Below are 23,225 nucleotides of genomic sequence, written 5' to 3' on the forward strand. Positions count from 1 at the left end.
TTGTTGTCAACATCAACTAATAACTTCTCATAGTGAGTGTTAATTGGAGTTGGTATCTCTTTCTGGTCTTGCTCGTGACGATGCCCATCTACTACATCGGGCTCCGTGTGAGGTTCCTCGTGTTCTTCCCTTTCAAACTCCAATTCCACATCATTGTCTACAAAGCTAATAATACGACCCATGAGTGTAACGACCCGAATTTGCTAATAGGGCTTAGGGCCTTGATTAGTGTGCCAGGATGGCAATAAATGATTTAATATGTTAATATGTGGATTTATGTGAATATGTGTTAACGATGCATGTTTAGTTGAGTTAAATGTGCATGTGGGCCCCGTCTGGATATTAGGGGTATAAATGTGATAAATGCTTTATATATGTGATGTGTCTGTGCAGCACGATCTGAGACAATCCTGGGGAGCGGTTAGCCAGGAAGTCACAACGGGGTTGAGAATCCAACTCGAGGTGAGTCGAGGGGTAATTTGGGTATTAGTTATTATATGGGGTTATCGGGTTATGAAAATAAATATTTGGAGATATATTTGAGGATAGAATGTCTAGGAGGGAATATTGGGGAAATTTACCATTTTGCCCTCGGGGACGTTTTGGTACCCCGAGCCTTGAGGTAACCACATAGACTTAAGTTGAATAAAACAAACCTTAGAATTTTATAGAACTCTCAGAAACCGACTCACCTCCTCTCTCTCTCTTGAAGTGGTTTCTTTTCTTTGGAGGCTTAAGGAGAAACTTGGAGAGGTTAGCTAGAAGCTAGAGGAATTCAGCTGGGAAATCTTGGGAGCTAGGAGCTTGAGGATTAAGGGTCAAATCCAGAGACTAAACTCAGCAAAAGGTAAGCTCTAACTATGGGAATTATGCTTGAATTTCAGTTGTGTTTCTAGGCTATGCATGTGGGTAGAATTTGATCTGTTCTTGGGTATCTTAGTTGAGTTTTGGAGTAGGTTTTGATGGGTTTTGATGTTGGAACTGGGCTAGAATATTGGTGTTGATTGTCTAGAACTATTAGCTTGATTATAGGATGAGTTGGTTTGAAAAAATGCAGGAGAAAGGTGAAGAATTATGGGTTTGGAGAGGAGGGTCGCGGCCCGTGTGCGCGCGCGGCCATGGGAGGCCGAGAAGCTTCATGCGCGCCGCGGCGCTTGGTGATGTGCACCGCGGACCGTGTGGGTGTCAGTGAGGTGCTAGCCTCTGTTTCAAGGCTAGCCGCGACGCTTGTGGGTAGGGCTGCGACTCTTAGTACCAGTTTGTGTTTTTAAGGGTGTTTAGGCTTGGGAACTCAATGGTTAAGGCTCAGGATGGATTTTATCACCCGGATTGATAGAATTCAAGGTCCCGGAGGTTAGGGTTATGGCTCAAAGTTATTTATTGGATTAGAACTTGATGGATGGATATTGTTAATGTGTTGTGACTAGGGTTTCGGCAAGGCTCAAGTTAGAGGACTGTGCTTGGAGGGCTCGGGACTCAGGTAAGAAAACCCTTGTTCCCATAGAGCTTGTATGCAGGGCTGAGCCCAATGTGTTTGAATTGTAGGGCGTAGCCCTTTGATTGTATTTGTTAGTATTTTGTACTTGTTTATTATGCTATGAGTGTAATTATGTGAATGATCGGCAAGAGCCGGGAACGGTGTAGGCCGAGGTCGGCAGGGGCCGGGAACGGTGTAGGCCGAGGTTGGCAGGGGCTGGGAACGGCGATAGGCACGTTGAGTGCAAGGCCGAGTACGGCAAGGGGCCGGGAGCAACGTTGAGCACGTGGAGTGCGAGTTGCCAGGGCGGGTCCCTAAAAGGATACCTGGGATATCCTCACGGTGTAGACCGTGAACCCAGGGCCTGGTAAAGCGCCTGGGACGGCTAGACCGTATGTGTTTAGCCTATTGATGGCCAGTTTGTATACTTGGTGTATGTTTTGCATATGTTATCTGTTTGTGGGTTTTCTTGCTGGGCTTCGGCTCACAGATGCTCTGTGGTGCAGGTAAGGGTAAGGAGAAAGCCAACCAACCATGAGTGTAGCAGGCATGAAGCGGCGTGTACATGTTTGGCCAGCCTGGCTGCCACAGCCAGTGGATTTTGGGAGACGTTTGTAAATAAACCTAGATTTTGTCGTTTAGTCGACTTGGTTCAGTTTATATGTTGTAAATATTTCTAAACTTTATTTTTGGGATCCCAAGTGTTAAACTTTTATGATTTTCAATGAAATGGAATTATTTCTAAAGTTTTTTCCTCTGTTTATGGCTTAGTTACACTATTTGATCTAAAACCTCGATTAGCGAGTTGAGTGCACGTTTTTAAACTCACTTAGTAACGACTCTAAGGAAGTAGGGCGTTACAATGAGTAGTTCATTCAATCCTTGAATAATAGTCACGAAATTCTTTCTCTTTGGGTCTTGGATTGAGCGTGACCTTCACAAGATCCTGCAACAAAATAATAAATCAATAAGGTACAAACATTACTTATAAATCACAACCTCAAATAAAATCTCAACGACTCACACATGGTTCACACCAAATTTTGCATGATTCACACTAAATTCACACATTAATTGGTCATACCACATACACACTTGGGTCAAACTATATTCACTCATGTTCCACAACAAGTTCACACTAAATTCACTCGTTTTTCACACCAAAATGGATCAAAACTAAACAAACTTCTTCTAACAAATTTCGGCATGTTTGGCATTAGATAATAGTCCATGAGTATTCAATTCAAACCAATGGAGATAAATATGGTGCCTATTCTTTAGCTACTTTGAACATGTTTGGCATTAGATAATACTCATTCATATATTTGATAACAAACTAGTGCATTTGAGTTAAGTTCATTCCATATGATTTTCACTTATATATCATATATAATATGTTAATAAATTTATTCCAATAAACTAACAATATTAGAAAAAGAGATATATATCACACTAGAAATTAAGGCCATGCATTTTTAGTTGAGCATTATTACAAACACTTGGTGGGCACTATGAAAATTCAACAAATATGTTTCAAATTACTACAAAAGAATATCATAAACAATTGACATAAAAAATATAATCAAACAACAATTATATTACCTGATTGTAAGTTGTATATAAATTTATGTTTTTGGAGAAACACGATAGACAAAGGGTGGTGGTGGGAGGCTTCGGTGCTAGGGGCTTCGACTGTGGTGGTGGGAGGCTTCAACGACAATGGTGGTGGGAGGCTTCAATGAAGGGGACTCGACGAATGGGCGGAGACGATGACGCAGTGCTGCTGGGCGGAGACGACGACGCAGTTGGGTGGACATGCATTGGTGTGGCGGAGATGATGTGGGTGCTAGCCTGAGACGACAACACCACCGAAGCCTATTCGACAACAACGTTGAAGATAGCTGGGTTTGGGAGGGTTTTCGGTGGGAAGCTTAGAGATGAAAAGGGTAAGGGTTACATTTGTTTCTAATTGTTTATTGAACAGTGGGGTAATTTTGTCTTAAAGAGTCAATAATGTGAAAAACATGGACTAAGGGTTAGAATTATAAATATATGGTTAATTAGGGTCAACTAGTGTAGTTTCCCTCACTGTGCCATTATTATTTTTAAACAGTGTTAAAACTCTGTTGAAAAAAGAAAAAACAATGTTAAAACTTGGAGAAGTGCTGTGCAACACGGTGGAATTTGTAGAACGATCCACCCAATATATTTTGTGGTAGGTCATTTGTCTAAGTTTTCCACCCAATATATTAATATTTATTTATTTTAGAAAAATTTATAGTATCAAGTATTTTATTTATTTATTTTTATTTTGTACTTTTCTTCTTCCTCCATTAAAAAAACCCAACAATGGATGGAGTTCAAACCCAGAAAAAATATCATATTATTTTTCATGATAATAGGAACAACAGTCAAATAAACCACAATTGGTAAGAAAATATATTTATTTAATGATGTTCAGAGATTTTTTTTAAAAATAAAAATCTATATTCATTTTTATTGTCTTCTTTACTCTCATTAATAATCTAATTCAGACCTTAAATTTTCTGTGAACTCACACAAATAAAAATATAAAATTAAAAGTTAAATTCAAAATCCACATAAATGCATTCAAACCAAATAAATGCTAGGCAAAAATCACAAACAAAGAATAAGGATATAAGAAGTGTTATAGCTAATTAGCTATGGAACAACCCCACTAGTTTGGATTGACCATTGAAAGCAACTCTTAAAATTGGTGGACTAAAAATAATGTAAAATGTTTATTAAACTCTTCAGAAAATATTTAGAAGATTTATTGTGCAAGTACTTAAAAAAAGTTGAAGAGCTTGTTTTTACCAAAAAAAAAAAAATCAAAATAAAATTCTACTAAATTAAAAAAAAAATCTTTCTTGGAAATCATTTCCAACGGAGGGGAAAGAAACTACATTAAATACCAGAGCAGCCAAACTATAAAACTCTAAAACCAAAATACAACAAAAAGTAAAGAATTTGGCGGTAAAAATATTTGTATATCGGTGGGATCCACTAAAAATAGGCCACGTAAGCTCGTGATATACTTCAATCCATCTGGCTTGGGATGTTTTTATGGGCTTTATGGGGCCCTAAGCCCAAACGAATACCAAGCCAAACGGCCCAAGTTATGTCCTCTCTCCTATGATTTGTTTGTCTGTTTATTTAGTCCTTTTGGCGGTAAATTTACCTCCCTCAGCCTCGGGTTCTTTTTCTGGTTGTGTCCATGGATGCCCAAGGATTTCGTCCTCCTCAGTTCTCCGAGGTATCATTTTGCTCTTATCCTTTACCTTTTCTTTTCGGCTAATGATATTTATGGTTTTCTTTGTTCCTTCTTTCTTTATATTTGTGAATTGAATACTGTTATAGACCTCACTTAATAGTTTCAGTGTTCTTAAACAATACTATTTAGGTTTTTATGTATATATATATATATATTAGCTGGAAAGTAATGGACTTCTTGAAGGGTTCATTTTGGGTTTTGTGGAAACTCAGAAAATTTTCATTCATTATGTTATTCTCTGGGGTATTAGAGTTCATCATTTGGCTGCATTGCATTTGCCTTTATGTGGAAATTTTCAATGAATGTTGATGTTTTGATTATCTGCTGAATGTAGGATTTAGCCTGGGCTCCTGATTGGGTTCAGAATCAGGTGGAACAATTTGGTGGGTGCATAAAGGAACCTTTTGGGTCTTCGAAGCTTGCATCAAAGGTTTGGGTTTTCTTTCATATTTTACATATGCTTTTGCAACTGCTAATAGAAATATGCGGAGCATAATATAATTTCTCTATTTAATGGCCATTTTAAGAATTGTATTTTGAAGATTTAGTTGATAAGCGATCTGCATATTTTGTGTTCTTGTACATAAAATTTGCGGATGTGCAGATTGCACGTTATGCCAAGTCTAAATGCAAGGGCTTCCCTCGTTAAATTTTTGGCTCATGTTTTTATGTCACTACTATGATAGGATCTCACATCATTGCAAGGAAACATTTGCGCTGAAAATGATGTAGCTTTGTTGTCAAGGGAGGAAGGTATTCATGACCACTTATACTTGTTCATTTCTGGAGAAGACAATCCATCAATGAGTTTGGCTTCATCTCATGGAAATGTAAGATTATGGTTTTCAAGGGTACTAGCTAATATGGAACAATTTTTTAAATCAAGTACATGTTGCATGTCTAATTAGTTAGTTACTTTTCAACTACCTTATCTCATAGGATCCCTTGAGGTTTTCTACCATATTCAAATAGCATTCTAAATTTTGGGAACTATTTATTTAGGAGTAGATAGAGCAGTACAAATTGAGAATGTAATACAAAAGATGTTCAAGCCAAAGCATCCTTTTTAAGACTAGGACTTTTCTTCAACTTATTAGAGTCTAATTATTTAAGATGGATGGACTAAAATCCTAGAGTATTGGCCCATTTTAATTTCTGTGTGTTCTGTTTTCTTTGGTTTTCTGTAGCTGGGATTAAATGTTTTATAATTTTTTTAATTTTTTAATCATTTTCAAATTGATTTGGATGTATATTTAATCTTTTCTATTTTCTTGGTAAGAGTGTTTGTGAATTTATATGGGTTTTGCCATCAACAGGTGCTTCAATTTCTTCTCCATCTCTCGTCGGATGAAAGTGCACAATGTGTCCCCTCTCAAATTTTGGTTTCAGATGCATCTCAACCTGTTTCTAGATTTATTCCCCCAGTGCAACAATTTGAAAATCCCATTGCTCTAAAAGAGAATATTTGGCCTAAAATAAGCTGCAATGCTGGTGATCTAGATATGCATCCTAGAAATTCCAAGCCAGAACCTTGCCAAAAGTATCCTGGCAATAGCAAGAGTCCTCTGAGGCACTACGGAGAGTTCAATGTTGGACATCTTAAAGATACTGAAATGTATGATGCAGTTGAACTCTCAATCGCAGCATCTGAAGCATTGGTTATACATGAAATAGCAAATAGTAGGTCAGACGTAGAAGAAATAATTTCAACAGATTTGCTGGAAGTTACCCTTCGGGTGAAGCAGGCACGATTGGAATGGCTAGAAGATTCATTTGATTTCTCCACCAAAGAAAATGGTGATCTTGATTCTCTCTCAGACTTGGATGATTTTGCAATGACAGATGCTTTTGAAGATGTAGGATTGACGTGTGATACTTATGATCTTCAAGTTAATGGCTCTGCTATTTCTCATGTTGAAGAGACTCCTGCCTCTGAAAATTGCTACAGATATGACAATCATTCTGTCAGCACTGAACTTTGGGCTCAGCAAGTCAATTTTGATGATACTGCTACACCAAAGCAGTTTGAAAATAATTTAAAGATAGATGCAGTAGAAAGAATGGATTTGCCTTTAGAATCTCTTGATTGTGAGAGGCAAAATAATTTTTCTGACGATCCTATTCCTAGTTTAAATGCCACCACCACAGCTAGTAAAAATGATTCATCAACACCAAAAAATCCATGTGTTGTAGATACGGCACAGGTAAATTATGCTGACCTAATTATGCTTTCTTTTCTCACTTATCTAATAAGAAAAACAGAACATGCGTAACAGTTTCTTTCTCTTTTTTATGCTTTTTTTTTTACCTGTCTATTAATTATCTTTACTAAATTAGAATCCAGGAGGTTTATTGTCTTGGCATCCTGTATAGTCACTTGAATAATAAAATAACAGTGCAACTTTTGCTCCCAGGCAGTTGGCTCATCTGCGGTAGATCGGACTTCATCTCAGCTGCAAACCAAAGAACAAAGTGCTTCTCATGAATCAAAGTTAGAGGATGCCAGTGAGTTGAAAATTGAAATTGCTTTTCTTTTGCTTCTTTTTTTTTACTATAGTTGATTGCCAACTCAAATATACCCTACATTTATGGTTCTGTGAAGGAGAAGATAGGGTTACTTACCTAGTTTCAGAAAGATTTCAAAGTCGATGGTTAGGTGGCTGGTCAACAAAGGTGCTTGCTCTCATCTATCTAATTCCTTCTTCTTCATACTTTAAATTATCTGTACTATCTGTTATTGAGTTTAGGAAACTTTATGTTGTAATTTGTAAGAGAACATAATCGATTGACTGATTTTAATTGTTAATATTGAATTTTCTTTAGCATTCTCTGCATCCATTACCGTTGAGCAGGCACATGCAGCAAATATAGCACTGAAGCATAGAGAAAATAATTTCAATAGCTTATATTGTAAATTGCCTCTTCAGTTTATCTTGCCATAACTGTAAGACATGTAAAGTAAAACCAAGTTTTCTCATGTGGAAATGATTACATTGTCTACCTTTCAGAAGGAAGTAGATGCAGCCATTGCGTTGTCTACCTTTCAGAATGAAGTAGATGCTTCTGCACGGTTAAAGCTGAATAATGCCAAGATTATCATGAAAGCATTTGCTTGTGAGACAAGCTTACTGTCAGAGTCAGCAGACATTGCTCCGGATGCAAACTCTTTAGTTCCAATACATGAGTTCAAGTCCCATGGAGGGTCACAGTCAAGTATAAACAATGCAGGTTTGCTTGACAAAGAAAATCAAAGGATAATAATTTCTCAAGATGTTGTGAAATCTTCAAGTTCTTCTTTGGGCGATCCTCTCTGCTTGGTTGTTCCATGCAGTATTTCCTTAGATGATACCAACTCTGTTGAAGTTCAGAATCAGGGTGATATGGAAAATGGTAATGAAAGAGACTTCAGATCCACTGTAGAACTTGAAATAGAAAATTCACGCAACCTCTCAAAAGTAAATGTTGAATTTCAGTGTGGGAACACAGACATAGTTAATAAAGGTTCTGAAGGTATAGTTAGAAGACAGCTTACTTCACTCAAGACATACAGTATGCTTTTTCCACAAAATGTTTCTGCATCTAATGGGAAAAGTGTTCACTATAATCAATCATTTCAATCACAAAGTTGTGAGCCGTGGAAAGATCTTGCTTTCAATCAGAATATGAATTGCATTAGTGGTTCTGATAAAAGGAGTTCTAAGCAGTTGCCACTCTTCAATTCTGTCTGCAATTCTTTTGCTGGAAACAAGAATGAGGAAGTTTGTGAAACTATGGTGAATGGGAATTCAGTTGACAAAGTGAAAAAGCTAACACACCCGCAGTTAGCTTCTGGACCTTCTATTTTAAAATCCAATGGATATGTGCATCCTGAACAAGAACCACATCCAGATGGTGTTATCAAATTTCAACAAATATTAGGACTTCAAAAGATACAATCAAACCACAAGAATTCCCATGATAGACACTTTCCTGCTCGAAAGAGAGTTCGTTTCTCTGAAGAAGGACAAATTAAACCAAGGAAGAGCATTCAGGAGCTGCATTCTTCTAAAAGAAATTGTAAGGCTTGGTTGAGTAATTTAATGCCATTAGGTCAAAAAAAGTTTGAAACTGATGTTGTGTCTTTGCTTGTTGTTTAAATGTAGGCTCAACTATGGTTGCAAGCAAAAAGATCAAGTATATCGGTAAAAGGTCAAGCTATCAAATCGAAAAAGGTTTTCTTGGTTGTTGCTCTCAGGTTGGTAAGGGATTGATATTCCAAGGCATACAATTTTTGCTAACAGGAATTTCTAGTCAGAAGTCTAAGGATGTTAAACGACAAATACAGAAACATGGTGGTATTATTCTCACTGATATTCCTTCTCCTCCAAATTCAAGGAGAAAAAGATGGTCAAGAAATTATTGGTACCAGCTTCCTATTGTCTTATCCTCAAAAAAGGTGGATATAAAATATTATAATAATTTTTCCCATTTCTACTATTTATCATTTGAATGGTGGATTTGACAAAAATGCCATTGTGTTTAGACTTAGGGCCAGAAAGCATCTTTACAACTTGTTACTTCTACTTCTCATAAATCAGAATAAATCAAAAACTTGAAAAGTCATTTAGATTCTTATTAGGAGGTGGTGACCCTCCCATATTATTATGAAAATAGCTTTTAAAAAAATAAAATTAGACTGTTTTGTTCTTGTATCTCCTATAATTACAACATCTTTATACTTTGAGACGTGTGGATTAACTTTGTATACTTGTTTCTTAATAAGGTCTTTCTTATTTCTCTCAGCAACAAACTATCAAGTTCTTGTATGGATGTGCAGTAACTGCTTTAATATTGAAGGTTGATTGGGTTACTGATTCAGTTGGAGCAGGGTTTATTGTAGCACCTGAGAAGTAAGTTGTACTTCTTGTTTGAATATCATTTTTAGGTTTGTTCATGGGGTTATATCTCGTTCCTTTTTATAGAAATGAGTCTTTCCAGAACCATATCAGCAAATAGCAGAAGATTCTACAAGCAACTTGTATTACTTGTTAGTTGTTACCATAGATTCTATAGTATCCAGAAGATGTTTTTCTACTTTTATAATTTTAATGTGATCCAACAACAGCATATGTGAAATGGGTGTACTAAAAAGGATTATCATATGAAAGGGTAGAGCTAATAAATAATCAAGGAAGGCAAATTTAATTTTTGCCTTAATTATTATCATTATGATCTTATGATTATAATTTAAAGTTTTGGAATGTATATCACATCCACTGCTTTGAAATAGGCCATAAACCATACTGACTTTTTGCGAGCAAGCTTATATATGTATGAATATCTCAATGGTTGCATCAATCAAATTTATTCTTTTGCAGATACATGATTCTACCATGGCAAGATGTACATAGTAGCAGAGTTGAGAAGCAAGATCATGATGACAAAAATAATAGTATCTTCGACAAAGTAGGAATCTTGCTTCATGGGAAGCCAAATTTTTGTACCAAATTGTCTAAAATAGTCAAGGTATTTAATGTAATCCATGTTCAGATTTTTTACTTGCAGTATTCTCGATGCTATTTCCGTGTCTAATTATTGGCAAGAGAAATAGTACAGTAGAGAACAAAGAGAAACACATGTCAGAATACATTTTTTTATCTCTTAATATATGACAAGAAGAACAGGGAAGTTATGCTTTTCATGACATGTAAAACTTTGTTATGTTGTCATCCATAAGATTTTTTTAGGAAGTTACTGTGCAATAACTGATTAGGGTTTTATAGTATTATTTTTGCTCCTGCTAATTTAATCTTTCCCTGTTTCTGCATTGCCTAGCATGGTGGCGGGAAAGTGTTTAAGATCCTTCATTGGTTGGTCCATAATCTGGACAAGAAACAGATTAATGCGGGAGTTATTGTTACTGAGGATGAGAACACGACATCACGCCATTTAAGGCAATGTGCCAATGAACGGCAGATACCAATGATGGTCAGTTCTTAATTGCTTTAGAATAACAAGTTTTTTATCCATCTATGCTATCATGCAAAATGATAATTTTTTTTAATTACTGTCTTCCATGGACATTTCGATGCTAGTATGTTGTTCCCTAAATTTTGGAATATCTGAATTTCTCTTCAATGTGTGGATTTAAACTGAGCCAATTGTAAATCCCTTGTATCATTTTTGCAGCCGGCTGATTGGATAGTGAAGAGTCTACATTCAGGAAAACTTCTTCCCTTTGCAGAATGAATACTATTTCTTGTCAAGTTTAATGGTTACATAGATTCTCATTTACCAAACAACCAGATGAAGAAGTATAAATCTGCTGCTCAAAGCTCTGCTTAGCAGGTATTAATATATATTTGTTTTATTTTGAATTGCTGTCTATTGATTCCTGTTAGTGTGATCTTTTGGACTACGAAAGCATCCAATCAAGCCAGTTAGAGTTAGTTTTTTTGCTCAAAGAATATCTATTTTAATCTTTCTCAGGCTCATGTTATGGAATCTTAAGCTGATATTGGACCCCACCAGACAAGATTGCAATGCAAGTAAAATCCATTACAAGAGTGAGTGTGCCCTTTGTGTTTGAAAACCTAACCACCTCTTGAGCTGTTGGTCTGTTAGCCTCAGAGAGTCCAATTTTTATAAATTACCTTAACCCAAACTCCAAACCTAAAGGAAGAGACAGAGTGAGGAAGACATGAAATCTTTTGTGCTTTGTCTTTTTTTTTTCTTCTTAATAAATGTATTATATGTATATGGGTATAACTATGCCTTGTATATATATGTGTATTTAGCATAGTTTGAAATGTACAAATAAATTATATTTAATATCTATAAAGATTCTGCATGAAAAAAGAAAAGAAAAGAACTTGGAGGTGGAGGTGGCTGTATTGATGTGGTACTTCTTCTCCATCTGTCATAATGTGCAGTGTCTACTCACAGAGCATATACTTATCTTTCCAAAGGGAAAAGTACATTATGATACTTTTGACATAAATTACAAGAAAAAAAATCAGTGATATATTTAAACCAGTTGCAACATAAACACGGATTATTGTTATTTTTTACATTTTTAAATTCGAAATTTTTTAATGCTGACATGATTTTTCTAAACATAATGTTTGAATATAATACCAAATTTATACTAAATATATAGGCTATAGGCTAACTTTTACAATTTTGGATAAATTAAAAAAGAACTGTTTAAATGTTATTTTTTAACAATAATAATGATAACAAAATTCTCTAAAATTTATATTTTAATATTCTTTTAATAAGGTAGGATAGGCTAAACTTTTTTGTTATTAACTTATTATCCCATCATTTTAGCTTTTTACCTCAAAAGTCAACATTATGATTTTTTTTCCATTTAAATCAATAATGAAAATGAATATAAAATATTAACATTGTTCCTAATGGAATCTTTTGTTAAAAAATTACAAGAAACATTGAATAAAGACCTTTTTGTCTTATGGTATCACTTGTAACCCACACTATATTTCTTTAAAAATATAAAAATATTGATATATATATTATTCGTTGTCTATATTTGGCTGATGAAGTTTCCTATTAAAATCTCTGGAAAACGTTGTTTTTATATTTATTCAGTAAGAAGCTTCCCTAAATTGGATGCCACTCTATACATTTAGCTAATCTTCCTTTGATCCTTTATCTCTCTTATTTTTTTAATCAATAAACAATGTTATCATCTATAATATTAAATTCTCATTGTCTTTGTTTGGGATTGTGTTGGCTGTATTTGAATTGTAAAAGTAATTAGGATAAGAATACACTTTTTCAAATAATAATAATATCCAAATTTATGCAAGTGATTATAATTTTCCTTTTGTGTATTTATATCAGTCTAAAAACCAAACATAAATGCACAGCAAAATAAAATAAAAGTTCTTCCTTTTTTATTTGTTAACATCTTTCTATTATTATTTACGTTACGTATTCTATTTATTTCTATTTAAATATGAATATTTTGAGGTGAAAAAATGTATTAATTAGATATTTTTATTTTAATATACACAATACACAAATTTATATCAATATTTTAATTATTTAAACCACTTTTTTTTATTACCTTTTACAATTAAACCATAAAAAAAAATAATAGTAATGTGTAAATCATTATTTAATCAATTTTTTATTTATTTAATTAAAAATCTGACAATAAAATTAGAAAGTTTGTTTGGTAAGTCTATTTTTATTTTTTACTTTTTTAAATTTTCATTAAATTTTATCAAATTTTGAAAACATATTTTTCTTACTTTTAATTATTTTTTAAACAGTTTCTCATTTTTTTTCCTCTTCACCCCGATAGTCTTGGGCTTCTTTTCTCCAATGTTATCGATGACTTCCAAAACTATTTATCAAATATATAAGTTACCAAATACATCTTTTATGTTTTTATTTTTAAAAATAAAAAATAAAAGTAGTTACCAAATATATTTTTATTTTTAAAAAATCAAAAAACAAGAATAAAAACCATATTTCTATTTTCATGTTTAAGAAAATAAAAAATAAAATTTTTATCAAACACAGTCAATGTTTTTTTTTATCAAGTGACATGTGTGCTAACATATTCTAATAGAAACAAATTAAAGTATAGATACTTAAAAAAGATTAAGACTTATCCACTTTATTCACTAAAACAAATCTTACACTTTATTTACAAGAATATTTAAAATTCTGGCAACTTGTCAAATAGTGAAATATATAGGATTGACTTTAGGTTTTACACTATTTTATGATTTTATACTATGAATTTCATCAAATATTAAATGTAACCTTATATTCTTTAAAATTATATATATTTATATAAAAACTATGTGATTATCAACTTCTGACAAGATTTTATTAAAAAACTAAAAAATACTCTTTTATTGAATTATAAATAAAATTATTTATATTTATATTTGAATTTTTAATTTTAGTTTCGAATTTTGTATTTTGTATTTTTTAAGTTATAAGTTATCCTGTTTTATTTTAAATAAATAATTAATATCATTATATAAAAAGTAAGTTGGGTTTTTTATTAAATCTTATTCATAAGTTGATCAGCCAAAGTTTATCATGTTGGTTTTGACAATCACAAGATATTATGTCAGATATTAAAAAAAAATTATAATTATGTCAGATATTAAAAAAAAATCCTTGGTAAATATTACAATTATTTTAAGTAATTTTTGTTTGAGAAAATTTTATTAAAGTAATTAGTGAAAATAATTTTTTTTTGAGTAAGTGAATAATTTGTTTTTTAATGTTGACATTCTTTTGATAATTTTTTACAAATTAACTTATTAGATGGAATGTCAAATATGTCACAAATATTAACTTATTTTGGAAGGAATTATTAAAAAAAATATTATTTTTCCAAATATCCTATAAGTATTAAGATAAACATTTCCCCTTTATATATGATAGAAAGAGAGATAAATTCTCTCATGACAAACATTATTGAGACGAATAAGATAAAGAAAGAAAAAAAAATGGATAAGAGAATTTTTCTTTTAAATATAATATTTTAATAATCAATTAAGGAAAAAAAATATTAAACAAGTGTCACCAAATATATTTCTATAATAAATATTGAATTAGATATAATGGTATTTTTCTTGTAACACTTGAAGACAAATATCAATATTCAACCAAAAAAATAAAATAAATTAATTTAATATTCTGGCTCTCTGACGACGGAAAAACCAGTATTCCGCCAGGGGAGAGAGGAGGAGGGCATTTTGATTGACTTGTTTCATCACCATACTCTCTCTGTTCTCTGACTGTGATTCCTCTTTCGCCATGGCTTTTCAGGGCAAGAAGCTCATCAACAACCCCAATGGTACCGTTACCTCGCTCTATCTCTCTCTTCCTCAACCAAACCCTTTAGTATTTTTCTCTATTTGCATTGGCCGCAGAGTCAAATGTGCTGTTCTCGATTCTAATATACATGCACGAATTGTCCATCCTATAATCAAAGTTTTATTTTCTGGGTTTTCAATCATTATATTATTTTTGTTGGGAGTTCTGGGAAACCCAAAACGAAACTAGAATAATCGTGTCGATATTATGTGTTATTACTGATTTTTGTTGATTTTAAAGAGTGATCATTTATCGTTGATCGAAGTCTCTAGAAGTGTTGGCTGATGCATGTGTAAATTCTAATATTATGGAGTTGTTGTGGTGGTGGTTGTAGATGTGGTGACCGAGTTCATTGAGGGTCTTGTGGAAACGTACCCTGGCCTGCAATACTTAGATGGCTTTCCTCAGGTCCTATTCTTGGTCCTTACTCAAAATGCTTTCATTTTTATTTTGCATACATCAAAGTTATGAGTTTATCATCAACATTTCTTGTTGATTGTGGGAAATGCAGGTGAAGGTTGTATTACGTGCTGATGTTTCTGCTGCAACGTACGATAAAGTTGCTATTATATCAGGTTTTAAAAGTTGGAAAACCTCATTCAAGTGTTTTTTTTGAGTATTTGTTTCTAGTTAATATTAATATTTGTTAAGCATAGTGTATTGACTGATCTAAATACACCCACCTTATTATATGGTTGTAAATAAAATACCTAGTGTGTAATTTTCTGTGCCTGTTCTGGGTGCATTGCACTTTCGTCACTGATTTGATTTTCGAAACTAAGTGATTTGCATAATTTGAATTGAGCATTGGCAGTGAGTTGGAAGTATGAAATGATCCTTTGCTGTACTCTGAATTTAATGATGCAGGAGGTGGAAGTGGGCATGAGCCTGCACATGCTGGATTTGTTGGGGAAGGGATGCTGACAGCAGCAATTTGTGGGGATGTTTTTGCCTCTCCACCTGTTGATTCAATTCTAGCTGTATGATCTCTTCCAATTTATTCGTGTAATTAAAGAGGATGTTCACCCTATCAGTTATATAAAATTAGAGGATAATCTGATGTCGTTGAACTTTAGGGCATTCGAGCTGTAACTGGTCCAATGGGGTGTCTTCTTATTGTCAAGGTATTTTACTTTTTGTCATTATGGCATCTGTCAGCATGTCAATGCATTATTTGATATATCCACATTCAGAAGAAATTCTCACGGGCTTTACATCTATTTTACAACAACAAGAAATGTAGCGTTTTAAATTTCAAAGAGCCATGAAACTCATTTCTTGATTCATGGTTTTGCAATCTGGGTGTTTATAGAATTATACTGGTGACCGCTTAAATTTTGGTTTGGCTGCTGAACAAGCAAAGTCTGAAGGTTATAACATTGAGGTATGTTTTCATTATTAGTTTCTCATCTCTTGGTTGTTCTAGTAAAATAATATAGCGTACTGTCGTTTTTATTAGAAGGTTTTAACGCTATCGTGGAACTGTAAATTAAACCTTTCAGATTGTGTTTGTTGGAGATGATTGTGCATTACCTCCACCTAGAGGCATAGCTGGTCGAAGGGGTTTGGCTGGGACGATTCTTGTTCACAAGGTTCTGTCTCTCACTTCTTTGCATTATGTAGGATTTTGATGGCATGCACATTCATGTTTATGTATGCCACTCTATACCCTCTCGCTTGCTTTCCCTAGAAAAGAAAAAAGCTTGAACATTAGTTTGTAATACTTTCCCAGTGAAATGCAATTGATCAAAATTCAAAGAGTGAGTCATGGGAAAAGGATTTGCACAATTCCTAAAGCTTTTTGACATTTGGAATTTGTGAACTAAATTCCTAGTTACTTAATGATCAGTAGAATATTCAACCATTTTTTTGTATAGAAATTTCAGTAGAATATTCAACCATTTTTTTGTATAGAAATTTTATTGAAAAATGAAATGCAATATTGAGGAAGACATACAAGAAAGCTGCTTCCTTTCATAAGTGAAGCCATTAAGGTGTCGTTTAGTTGTAGTGGTGGAATGGTAATGGTAATGAGAAAAGAATGGAAAACTGGTAGACTAGGTGGGTTGGGTGATTCCTGCTCAAAAGGCCTATATTTGGTTTCTTCAATTATAAAGACTTAAAAGATTCTATGATGCATGTAGATCCTGATCAGGGCATAAGCATGTAGTTCAATTATTAAATTCCTTTTTCGCTAAGTAGGCAATGACCTTATCTACTTATAGTTCTGTATTCTTTTATTGTGAAAACTAGGTTGCTGGGGCTGCAGCTGCTGCTGGGCTTTCACTTGCTCTTGTTGCTGCAGAGGCCAAACGGGCATCTGAAATGGTTGGAACAATGGGTGTTGCACTATCTGTTTGCACACTGCCTGGTCTAGTTACATCAGATCGTTTGGGCCCAGGAAAGATGGAACTGGGTCTTGGAATTGTATGTTTATACACCTTATAGTGCTTACATTAGTAATTTCCATCATTGTAGCTTAGCACGGTTAATATTTTCTTGTTTCTGGTTTTTGTATAAAATAACTTAAAATTTAATCTAACTGCTGAGAGACTTGAAGATAGATGAGGTTTTTTTTTTATTATTTATTTAAATGTAATGATCATAAACTGGATATTTAAAATTATCACTCTCCAGCAGCTTTTATTGGTTTGTCACATTTGCCATAGTTTTATTCTTATAGCTGATTTCTTTATTTCTGTTACAGCATGGAGAACCTGGTGCTGCTGTGGCTGACCTTCAACCAGTTGATGTAGTTGTTTCTCATGTTTTGAATCAGATACTATCATCGGTAAGGCACAATGCTTTAGGGAGAGTCCATTCTAAGTAATTAGCAAATATGCAGGAAATTTTTATAGAAAATATTAAAATTTTGTGCTACCCAGAAGTTGTACCCTGTTGTATATGTCATCTTCTATAAGTAGTCCGATGAGGTAATTCTGTGGGATAAGGTTCAATTTAGGTTTCATTGTTATTGCATGCTGAGAAAGTTTTTAGAGTGTTTTCTGATATTTTGATGGATTGATTGTTTTGAGATATGTATATATACATATATTTTTATCTTTTCCATTTGTGATGGAGTCCCTGTCCTCTGATCATTGTACCTCTTATCTTCTTTCTATTTTATTAAAGTTTATGTATTCTGCATTGAAAAAAATGGAGTTGCCAATGAACATTCATTTGCCTTTATTTTGAAAAAAATGAAATCTTGTACCATTGGTGACTTAAGATCAGTTAATTGGTCTTGTCGCTAGTCATTACAATCTTTTAGCCAAATTGTTGTCCAGTAGATTACCTAGCTGCATCAGCAGTAGGAGTAAAAGGCCTCTGGAGCCTATATATTGGGAGACAACACAAACTTTGGATGGACATTAATGGATAATGAAGCGTCAGGTGATTATAGAGTAATGGCAAGAAACTTGTTTTAAAAATTGATGTTGAGAAGGTGGGTTTGGTATTTGATTTCTTTAAAGGTTTTGGAGGGAAGGGGAGATGCTAAGATTACAGGGGGTGTTAGTTTGGTAGCCTTTTTAGTAATGGTAAATGGAAAATGAAAGACACATGAATCTGCAACATATTTTGGATTCAATTCCATATTTGTTTCAGTTCCTGTGTTCCATTCTCTAGATTCTGCTAACATATTTAGCTTTGTTATTTAGAAAAATAGCAAAAAAAATTTATGGTGGGTAATGTTACACCCTCTATTTTTTTTCCCATTCCCAGCTCTCTTCTAAAAGTATCCCCCTGATATTAAAAAAAATTATAATTTTTTCTTGCACTCCCTTTATTTTTTTTTGCTCAAGTCTCTCACTCCCTTTAGATATTATGCATTGCTGAGCTTATAGTGAAAACATTTTGAATTTCATCTTACAAGATATCCAATCTCACATTGTCCAAATATTGCTGTTTGCAGGAGAACAACTATGTTCCGATTACGAGAGGAAACAGAGTTGTCCTAATGATTAACGGGTAGATTATGCTAATTTATTTTCATCTATATAAACTTATAGATGTGTGTGCGACTTGTATGTGTGTATTTTTTTTTATCAGAATCAAATTGTGAGGCTAAAATACGTATGAATGTAGAGATGGTTATTAAATTACTATGATGCATCCTCATTTGAATGAATTATAAAATAAATGCTTATTCATTGCAGTTTAGGTGCCACTCCTGTGATGGAACTAATGATTGCTTCTGGAAAAGCAGTACCAAAGTTGCAACTGGAGCATGGACTGGCGGTTGATAGAGTGTATACAGGATCATTTATGACTTCTCTTGATATGGCAGGTCTGGATTTAGAAAGAAAATACGAAATAGCTTATTGATAAAACATAAGAAAAATGTTCTCATTGTTATCCTTGTCAGGTTTCTCGATTTCCATCATGAAAGCGGATCAAGCTATTTTGCAACTTTTGGATGCTCCAACTAAAGCTCCAGCTTGGCCTGTTGGTGTTGACGGTCTGTATTATTCTTTTAATATTGTTTTATTCATTAGCTTTTAATATATATTCTTCTAGCAATATAAATCCCACACACACACAGACAATTTTATATAGTTATCTTGCCCCCAAATATAATTTGTATCCTGTGAATCCTCGAAAAAAAAAGTCCAAGTTTTTTTTTGAGCTCTGTAGCTGTCCTTGCAGGTAGTCATCCACCACCCAAAATTCCTGTTCCCGTGCCTCCATCTCGTTCTACAAAGAGTGATGAGGTATGTTCATTCAACAACAACAACAATAATAATAATAAACAGGTGGTACAATAACTTGGGATTTGAATTAGGAAAAGACCAATTTTGTTAATGCAGATTTTTTTTAAGTGGCCGATACATGAGGTTCTTTAAATAATTTGGCACCATAGTTTGAATTGTTGAAGCTACGTTCCATATTATCATAATTCAAAATAGACAAATAAACTTGAACCTTTAATTTGATATGGTCCATTCTCCTCACTTATCTTTGCCTTTTGAATGTCACTAACTGTCAAACTTTTCTGAATTTCAATGGATGTCAACTATTACCATGTTACAACTGGAGTTCTGATGGCCTCAATTAATAATGTAATTTTTGTATTCTTTGCTAGGGATTTGCATTGGTGTTTGTTTTCCTTATGTATCATAAATTAGAAGGGCTGTATTAGTTTTAATCTGGCCACCTTTCTAACATTAAAATCTTGTGTACATTGTTCGTTCTTCCATCAAGCATAATGACTAGTCTTTCCTTATATATAAGATTACTGCTATCCCTGATAACTTTAGCTACAAGATTATAGCCTGACTTTCTATATTTGTTTGCTTGTTTTATTAGTCATTAGGTCGGCCGCTTCAACTGAGTGAAGAAGGTCAGATTCTTGAGGCGGCTATTGAAGCAGCTGCAAATGCAGTAATCAAGATCGTGGATAGTTTGAATGAGTGGGACAGTAGAGCAGGTGATGGTGACTGTGGGTCAACAGTGAGTGTTATCAATCTGTCTCTACTATCTTATGCTATTTATTGTTGGGTGCATGGTATGTTGCTTGTTATACTCTTATTTTACTTTCTTATGTGCAGATGTATAAAGGTGCAGCTGCGATATTAAATGACTTGGAAACGTGAGTCTTATTTTACTTTCTTCTTCTTCTTAAAATTAAAGGAAAATATTAGAACAGAAAGATAATATTATTGTGTTTTATATAATTGTTAGGAATCTGAAGGAGAAGAATTTGACTTTATTTATTAATCTAATATTTTGAAGGATTATTCCAGATTAGAGTGGATATTTCTGGGTTTCTTTCCTTGTAAATCCCATGTTCTTTTCCTGTTAGATAATTCTTTGGTTTCTCTTTTTTCTTCCACTGAATATATCTGGATGGAAGGCCAAAGTCTCTACCAAAAAAAGTTCAGGCTTTTGCTTGGCTTCTAACTCTTATAAATTGTATGTGTTGAAAAGGAGGTTGTTCTATCCGGTGTAGACCCGTTCTTGATGTACTTTTTTTTGTAAGAGCTGCAATGAGACGGTGGATATATATATATTTCAAATGTACTCCCAAAATATGCAGGATTTGGTTGGGTGCCAGTTTTGCACTCAAGCCAGGCTTAGGGAGTTTTTGGGCATAAAAGAATGATAATATTATAGAAAATAATAATATTAGTTCTACAACGTTTGGAAAGATATTTAAATTTCTTTTCTTTTGTTGAGTTGGAGATATACTATATGTGTAATTTTTTTTTTGTTGTGTTTGGGCTCTATTTTTAGATTTGGGAGGATGTAGTTCTCTTTCTTGTATTTTTTTCTTTTTAACATAATTTTTTCCCCTCATTTTAGAAAAAGAAAAGATCTTACACTAAATGGTAGGGGATAACTAATTAGTTTCTGGTTTCTATTCTTAGTTATCCTCTGAATGATGCTGCTGAAACGGTGAATGAAATCGGATCATCTATTGGAAAAGCTATGGGAGGAACAAGCGGGATCATGTGCTTACTTCTCCTCATTTTTATCTTGATTTAGCTTTCCTTTCTTAATATGATTAGTTTCAGTTAAATAACTACCAAGACTTGTTTGCTTGTTTTTTTCACCAGATATAGTATATTTTGTAAGGCATTTTACGGACAATTAAAAATAAGCACCCGGTCAGATGTCACAGCAAAGAAATGTGAGGTGATTGCATACTGCAATAGTAACTAGCCTTAGCTCATCTTGACTTATCATTTTCTTATTCCAGGGGCTGAAGCACTCGAAGCTGCTATTGCCGCAGTTAGTAAATATGGGGGAGCCAGTGCTGGCTATCGCACATTGTTAGATGCCTTAATTCCAGCTTCAACAGTTCTCCAGGAGGTCATTATTATTGTTATTTAATTCCGGGTTCATTCTGTGGCTTTTTGTGCTTATAACCCTTTTCACATACAGAAGTTAAATGCTGGGGAAGACTCTGTTACTGCTTTTCTCCTTTCATCCGAAGCAGCTTTGGCTGGGGCTGAGTCAACCATACACATGCAGGCACAGGTAAAACTATTTCTGATCCTTTTGCTTTTGCCTTTTTTGAATTCGCCTATTGCAATTTGTTTTTCCTTTCATTAGCATCATTTACCTTCCCTCCTGGAGATTTGGCTTCTACTAACAAAGATAACAATACAAATTCTTTGTTTGGATCTTCGATTTTACTAAGGAAAAACTTTGAAGGAGAAAAGATGGATGAAAATATTTTAGACTTTTCTAAATATATTTAAAATTGTTTTAAATATTATAAAATTACACTACATTTAACTTTTATTTTTCTAAAACAAAAAGCATTTTTAAAATTTCTTGTTTGAATCCAAATACAATGAAATGAAATGAAATGTTTAGAATTCATCATTATTTTCCTTCCTAAAATCTAAGATCCAAACAAAGGTCAAGGGAACTTGGATTCTACAAAGGAAAACAGTGGGAAGACATTTCCTTGTTGGATTTTTAGCAATAAGAGGCTGGCAAAAGCTGAGAGCTCAAAAGAAAAAAACCCACATATTTTAAACATCAGGAAAACGTTCTCAGGGTTCTTTAGTTTCTGCTCTCAGCTTATGCTATTTCATTTTCTGCTCGTATTTCATTTTTTTTTGTTGGTCATGTAAGGTAACTAAGAAAGCGAAATAATTGTCTTGTTGTGAGGAATCTATCAATACTCATAGTCAACAAATTTGTCACACTTGAAGAAAGCTTTAACATATGGGATCCTAAGCTAATGCATTGTTTGTGTAGGCCGGCCGGTCAACCTATGTGCCCGAGGAGATACTTGCATCGGTTCCAGATCCAGGAGCAATGGCTGCAGCATCATGGTATAGAGCAGCAGCTTTAGCTGTTAAGGACAAGTGCCAGCCTTCGTGATTATGTATACGCCCTGCCCCTTATGCGTCGATGATCAATTCGTGCTCTTTTTTTTGGCTGCAGATCAACCAACAAAATCCTTTTTCTTTTTGCTCGTCATTTATAATTTACGGTCTTAACAATTTTAAGCTTTCCGCTTGTGCTTTTTTATGCATAATGCCGAGAGAGTTGAGCGCGCCCATGCGTGTCTTGATGTTTGTTTTTTGAGACTTGGAGACTAAGGTGTTTTAACTATACAAACATGTTTGTTGACATCACTCACACACACACTCAGAATAATTTGCATTTTTAAATATTTGGAGTTGGAAATAGGAGGAGGAATGGTTGTAACTTGTAACCTATCCTCATTTTATTTTATTTTTATGTTCATTCTTGGGTTGCAAGGAACCACTTCAGTGATTCATTTTAGTTCGAAACATGGTTCAATTCAACAAACTCATATTTGAGAATTGAGAAAATTAGCATTTATTTCAAAGTATGTTGTTAATGATACTTTTTATAAAATTAAAATGGATGAGATATTTTCAATTTTTTGTGACAGAAAATCTTGTGAATGAAATTTGATGGAAGCTTTATTTACTTTTGGAAAAAATTAAGACAGCTATATAAAAATTAAATAACACTATATTTATCCATGTAACTAATTTATCTATTTGTTTACTCAATTTTAGATGTATTTTTAAAATTATCAATGTCTCATCACATTTTCTCTTTCTTGTCCTAACACGTTCTCTCAAGTTTACTTTGTAAATTTTATTTTAATTT

General features: G+C 33.7%; 2 protein-coding genes across 3 annotated transcripts; both read left to right on the plus strand.

Annotated features, from left to right (window-relative positions):
• Positions 1–4,659: 4,659 nt before the first annotated feature.
• On the plus strand, positions 4,660–11,677 carry LOC133797545 (uncharacterized). 2 transcript variants are annotated; one of them, XM_062235474.1, is made up of 14 exons: positions 4,660–4,754; positions 5,107–5,202; positions 5,459–5,602; positions 6,089–6,976; positions 7,187–7,277; positions 7,375–7,445; positions 7,781–8,828; positions 8,915–9,006; positions 9,097–9,207; positions 9,555–9,661; positions 10,130–10,277; positions 10,587–10,739; positions 10,941–11,099; positions 11,241–11,677. In XM_062235474.1, exons 1-13 carry the CDS (start codon positions 4,716–4,718, stop codon positions 10,998–11,000), a joined length of 3,048 nt encoding a protein of 1,015 aa, XP_062091458.1. In that variant the 5' UTR covers positions 4,660–4,715; the 3' UTR covers positions 11,001–11,099; positions 11,241–11,677. The 2 variants fall into 2 exon arrangements, with proteins under 2 accessions (XP_062091458.1, XP_062091457.1); XM_062235473.1 differs by having other exon boundaries at positions 8,915–9,207.
• Positions 11,678–14,388: 2,711 nt separating this feature from the next.
• LOC133797546 (putative 3,4-dihydroxy-2-butanone kinase) lies at positions 14,389–22,829 on the plus strand. The gene is made up of 20 exons (XM_062235476.1): positions 14,389–14,601; positions 14,956–15,029; positions 15,133–15,196; positions 15,489–15,601; positions 15,698–15,745; positions 15,934–16,005; positions 16,124–16,213; positions 16,875–17,048; positions 17,329–17,412; positions 18,535–18,590; positions 18,779–18,909; positions 18,988–19,080; positions 19,269–19,333; positions 19,929–20,072; positions 20,171–20,211; positions 20,990–21,073; positions 21,179–21,252; positions 21,322–21,434; positions 21,507–21,602; positions 22,335–22,829. Exons 1-20 carry the CDS (start codon positions 14,562–14,564, stop codon positions 22,458–22,460), a joined length of 1,782 nt encoding a protein of 593 aa, XP_062091460.1. The 5' UTR covers positions 14,389–14,561; the 3' UTR covers positions 22,461–22,829.
• Positions 22,830–23,225: the final 396 nt, after the last annotated feature.

This window comes from Humulus lupulus, chromosome 8 (genome assembly GCF_963169125.1).
Source record: "Humulus lupulus chromosome 8, drHumLupu1.1, whole genome shotgun sequence".
NCBI classification, from domain to species: Eukaryota; Viridiplantae; Streptophyta; class Magnoliopsida; order Rosales; family Cannabaceae; genus Humulus; species Humulus lupulus.

Coding starts and splice junctions, on each gene's coding strand:
- LOC133797546 (XM_062235476.1), top strand. CDS start 14,562: ATGGCTTTTCAGGGCAAGAAGCTCATCAACAACCCCAATG. Junction 18,910..18,987: donor GACTTCTCTTGATATGGCAG/GTCTGGATTTAG, acceptor TATCCTTGTCAG/GTTTCTCGATTTCCATCATG. Junction 21,603..22,334: donor CCATACACATGCAGGCACAG/GTAAAACTATTT, acceptor TTGTTTGTGTAG/GCCGGCCGGTCAACCTATGT.
- LOC133797545 (XM_062235473.1), top strand. CDS start 4,716: ATGGATGCCCAAGGATTTCGTCCTCCTCAGTTCTCCGAG. Junction 5,203..5,458: donor CTTCGAAGCTTGCATCAAAG/GTTTGGGTTTTC, acceptor CTACTATGATAG/GATCTCACATCATTGCAAGG. Junction 7,446..7,780: donor TAGGTGGCTGGTCAACAAAG/GTGCTTGCTCTC, acceptor TCTACCTTTCAG/AAGGAAGTAGATGCAGCCAT.